Below are 5,209 nucleotides of genomic sequence, written 5' to 3' on the forward strand. Positions count from 1 at the left end.
TCATTCTTTAAATTAGTCAACGTGATACTTATTTCCAACAATCCACAACAATCCTCCCCTCAACAAAGTGCACTATAAGTCTCCTTTGAGGCTAATGGAGCTCTCGAACATCCTCTCCTTAATCGAGGCTCGACTCCTTTTTTTTGGAGCCCTTGAACAAACTACACCCTTTGTTTGACACTTTAGTCACTTTTTGACTACACCTTCGAGGCACACAATCTTTGTTCGATATTTGAGGATTTTATTGACAAAACTAAGTTTAGGGCATAGCTCTATACTAAGAACAGAGAGGGAAAACTAGAAAGATCAGAATAATTGAGAGAAATCTCACATTATATTAAACAATGAAATTTGTTATTATATAACGTTACAGAGGAAATATGATGTATTTTAATTTTTTTAGTTTTTTTAAAATGGATATGTTCGGTTGAGTCCATGGTTTTGCCGAACACTAAACCAAACCAAATCAAATCGAATCGTGCACATCATAAGTTGTCCATTCCTTTTCAAATAAGCCTATCATTTGACTTTATTATTATTTGATTATCCAATTTTTTTATGTCTTTTAATTTATAATTTGTCTATTAAAACTCTACTTCATTGTGGAAAATTGTATTGAAATTATGTTTCTATTTTTATTTTTATTTTTATGAAGATCTATGGAAGATCTGAAAATGAAAACTGGAGCAATAAAAATGATCGATTTATTAATATTATTATTTCACTTTCTACATGGTTTTTCTTGAGGATTTTACGTACACGTCATTCTATTTTTTAAATTTATTATTTGCTATCAATATTTTTGTAAACAATATTTAAAATTATTTATTAGTGGATCACTATGTTCTCATTTAAATATTTAATTCTGTTTTCTTTCTCAATTTAAAATATTATATATTTTTTTAAAAAAACTAAACTAAAATATAGTATCTAACCATTGTGAACATAAAAGAAAATTTTAATGTTATTTCCTTTCGCATTCCAATCCTTTGAAAAATGTTATTAAATTTCGATAGACCGAGAAATTTTTTTGAACCAACACAAATTTTGAGTCAGTTGGATTGGTGATCTAGATGGCTCGAATAAAGTTCACAATCCAACTCATTTTTAGATCAGCTTGGGTAGCACGTCGTTTATTTTATTTAATTATTTTTAAAAAATCATTTATTCACCTACTTACATTAATAACTAAAATCTCATAAAATAACACATTACAATATTTTTAATTTTCACAATAATCTTTAAGGTAAGGTTAGATTGGGTTGTGAACCATATTTTTGAATTGGTTAGGTTGACCTGACCAAAAAACGTTTCAAATGGTAAATCGAACCGAACTTTTGATTTTTCAAAAATTTAACCCGACTCAAATTGGAAAAAAAATCTAACTCAACCCAACTCGGTTTGGACTTTGAGCTGAACTCAAAACTATGTGCGGAGCTCTATCTTTATCTTGTCGGCCTTCTTTATTCAATTCATTGCATGTCTTGAATTGATGACTTCGCTTCGATCTGTTCGAATGAACTTGGAGAAGGAATGGAATCATCTCACTCAAAATTTCCAAATCTTCTCTTTTAGATCTTGGCATTGGTAGAACTTATCTTTGATTGAAATTTCGATCGAAAAGATGTTAGCCCGATTCCTCATGTGTCTAAGAAGTCGAGAAAATCTCGATTGAAGGCAATTGTTTTATAGAAAAAGCACTCGAAAGCACAAGTAAGTTCAATAGTTTCGACCCCTGTAATCAAAATAGTTCAAATTACTCGAATTATCAGATTATATAACACTCGTACTCATATCTCAATTATATCAATACATTACATTAAAAAACACATGCCAATCAATCCAAAATTTTAAATTTAAGGTAATAAGAAAGGATTATTTATCCATTTCCAGCTAAGAAGTGTGGGCATTTTCAGATCTACCGGTCCAAGGTTGGTGGCGTTGGGTAAAAAATTCATATCTACATGAACTTGCCAGTTTGGCAGCCATTGAAGCTTTCTCCATTTCTTTTCTTTTCTTCTCTTCCCCACCCGTCGCTGGCAGCTAGATCCACTCATGGGTTTTGAATTATTCGCTAAACAAAACAAGGCGACCCACTCGCCTACCCGTAACATGCTTCCCATTCTCATCAACAATGCTTTTTGTTGGCTGTAAGAAGTTTTAAATTAACACCCAATATTATATTTACTCCTTTTCTTGGGTGCCCAATTGTTTGTTCGCTCACATTGGTGTTTAAATATGTGTGTTCTTGCTGTTCTTTTTATATGCTCATAACCTGTTTGTTAAAATGCCTAGGAGACCAGAATATGAGTTAACTCCATTCTATAGGCACAGTAGGAGATAGGAGGAGTGAGCCATGTTGGAGAGGCAGGGCACATGCTAGATTGTTTACGAGAAAGATGGGAGGTCTTAGCGTGTGCCCTTTTTCTCCAATTTGGATTCTCTTCCTTTTGACAACAACTTTGAAAACTTAAGCTTGCCTCTACTTCTAATAAAGGGTAACTGTGTTCTATTTCTTCTTTGTTTTGACTTGAATACTTTAGCTGGTGTTCGGTTAAGTGTTTATATTTCACCTTGATATATCTCATGCTGAAAATCATTGCTTCTCTAGAAGATAGGAAATTGGGGTTTGGTACTGCATTGTGTTCGTTGGTTGGGTTTGCGGTGTAATTGATGACTCGTTAGTATAATTGTAACAGCCCAAACCCACAGTTAGTAGATATTGTCTTCTTTGGGCTTTTCCTTTTGGGCTTCATTTCAAGGTTTTTAAAACATATATGCTAGGGAGAGGATTACACACCCTTATAAAGAATGTTCCGTTTTCCTTCCCAACCTATGTGGGATCTCACAATCCACCCCCTTTGGGGCCCAGCGTCGGCACTCATTCCCTTCTCCAATCAACGTGGGACCCCCCAATCCACCCCCCTTCAGGGCCCAGCATTCTCGCTGACACTCGTTCCCTTCTCCAATCAACGTGGGACTTCCCAATCCACCACCTTTCAGGGTTCAACCTCCTCACTGGCACATCGCCCGGTGTTTGGTTCTGATATCATTTGTAATAGCTTAAGCTCATTGCCAGTAGATATAGTCCTCTTTGGGCTTTCCCTTTTAGGCTTCCCCTCAAGGTTTTTAAAACGCGTATGCTAAGGAGCGATTTCTACACCCTTATAAAGAATGTTTCGTTCTCCTCCCCAACCAATGTGGGATCTCACAATCCACCCCCTTCGATGCCTGTCGTCCTCGCTGGCACTCGTTCCCTTCTCCAATCGATGTAGGACCCCCTAATCCACACCCCTACGGGGTTCAACCTTCTCGTTAGCACATCGCCCAGTGTCTGGTTCTGATACCATTTGTAACAGCCCAAACCCACTATTAGCAGATATTGTCCTCTTTGGGCTTTCTCTTTCGGGTTTCCCCTCAAAGTTTTTAAAAGCGTCTACTAGGGAGAGGTTTCCACACCCCTATAAAGAATGTTCCGTTCTCATAGTAATAGTTCTCACTGCATTGTTTGAACTTTGAACACTACTGATGGGATTTAGTATATGTTTAATTTATCTGCATGCTGAGTTAGAATGTAGAGGACTGAAGTGTATTATCCATCTATATGTTGATCTGTTGTCGATAAGAATGACCAAACTCTTGATAATTTATTGTATCATACAATTTACAGAGTTTGAATTTGCTGTTCTAGATTAACAACGGTCAAATCTATTCTCTAGAACTGATGCAGCAGACTCCACATGTACAAGCAAACAGGAATAGACTTTCTGCTTTATCCTGTCAATGGTTTCCCTTGAGCCATTATCTCCTGAACTCAAATTTCCTTTTAACTTCTCCAACCATTCATTGGCTTGCTTGAGCTGTGATAAGGCAACAGCAATATGGTTGCCCGCCTCCGTTTGTTGCCCTGCATTGTTCCGACCCTTCTTGTCCTGTTTTCCGACACGAAACCCGGCATCCAATGCTTCCTCCAAGAAATTCAAAAACCATGATGTTGATTCCTTCAGCAAAACATCTCTTAGTAATTTGATCTCCTTTGCACCATCTCCTCTGGCCCATTCTTGTTTTTCACCCTCTCTTAATTCAATAGCTGCCTTTGCAGACTTTGGTGAAGCACTCTTTGATAGGAATAAAGAGGAAACTTTTGTGGACTTATTTGCTTCTGGCAGAGATGAGTTCATAGTCAAAAGAAGCGAGTTTTCCTTCACTGCATCGTTCGAATTCGTTTCAGAGATTAGCTGCTGCAGTGTGAAGAATTTCGTGAGAGGGAGTTGGGGATTCTTAGGTGAGGCTGATGAACACAGATCAGCAAACACACTGAAAAAAACATGATGGAAATAAGATTACCTTGTAACAAATGGTGGACTCAAATTTATATCCTGAAAACTTACCTGAGACATTTGGCCAAGGATGCTGCAGCCATTGCCTCTTTTTGAGCCTCCATTGCTACCATAGAAGCTATGTTTTTCCTTCTAAGAATCCTCTTGAAAAATCAAAAGTTCACACAGAAATGGAAAGGCTAAGAACATGGAAAGAGAAGAGAAAAGGAATGAGAGAAGGAAATGCATAATACTTTGACAGTCTCTGAGGAATGAGTTTTATCTTTTCTGTAAGGTAAGCGATTTGCATTCAAAGTTTCCTGTTTGTTTGAAGTGCCTTTTGCAGGAATGTTCTTAGACGATGCAGCAGCCTCCTTGACACTGAACTGAAGGGCTTCTGCCTTTGAAGAAGCTTCATCAAGCCGGCTTTGCAGGTTTACTGCTTGCACCTGTCAGTAAAGCACATCAACCAAGTAAGATTGTGTTCTAATCACATTTTTAGTTCATTCTTTAAACTGAAAAAATGGGACTGAAGTTGTTTGTGAGATTCCATATCAGTTGGGGAGGAGAACGAAATATTATTTATAAAGATGTGGAAACCTCTCTCTAGCATACGCGTTTTAAAAACCTTGAGGAGAAGCTCGAAAGGTAAAGACCAAAGAGGATAACATCTGCTAGCGGTGGGTTTAGGCCGTTTACAAATGGTAGATACTGGGTGATGTGCCAATGAGGAGGCTGAGCCTCAAATGGGGGTGGACATAAGGCGATGTGCCAGCAAGGACGTTGGGCCCCGAATGGAGGTGGATTTGGTGGAGGTCGAACATCGATTGGAGAAAGGAATGAGTACCAGCAAAGACGCTGGCCTCAAAGTGGGAGGGGGGGGGGGGGGG

At 37.9% G+C, this 5,209-nt stretch overlaps 1 protein-coding gene across 1 annotated transcript in view; it reads right to left on the reverse strand.

Moving 5' to 3' along the window:
- Positions 1-3,615: 3,615 nt before the first annotated feature.
- LOC111450225 overlaps positions 3,616-5,209 on the reverse strand; it is a 3,070-nt gene continuing 1,476 nt past the window's right edge. The window contains exons 2-4 of the mRNA XM_023090237.1: positions 4,574-4,768; positions 4,392-4,483; positions 3,616-4,317 (exon numbers count right to left, since the gene is read on the reverse strand). Coding sequence (XP_022946005.1) covers positions 3,693-4,317; positions 4,392-4,483; positions 4,574-4,768 — 912 coding nt within the window. The 3' untranslated portion in view covers positions 3,616-3,692. The remainder of the gene's footprint in view (positions 4,318-4,391; positions 4,484-4,573; positions 4,769-5,209) is intronic.

The sequence above is a fragment of the Cucurbita moschata genome, unplaced genomic scaffold (genome assembly GCF_002738365.1).
Source record: "Cucurbita moschata cultivar Rifu unplaced genomic scaffold, Cmos_1.0 Cmo_Scf00012, whole genome shotgun sequence".
Lineage (NCBI taxonomy): Eukaryota > Viridiplantae > Streptophyta > Magnoliopsida > Cucurbitales > Cucurbitaceae > Cucurbita > Cucurbita moschata.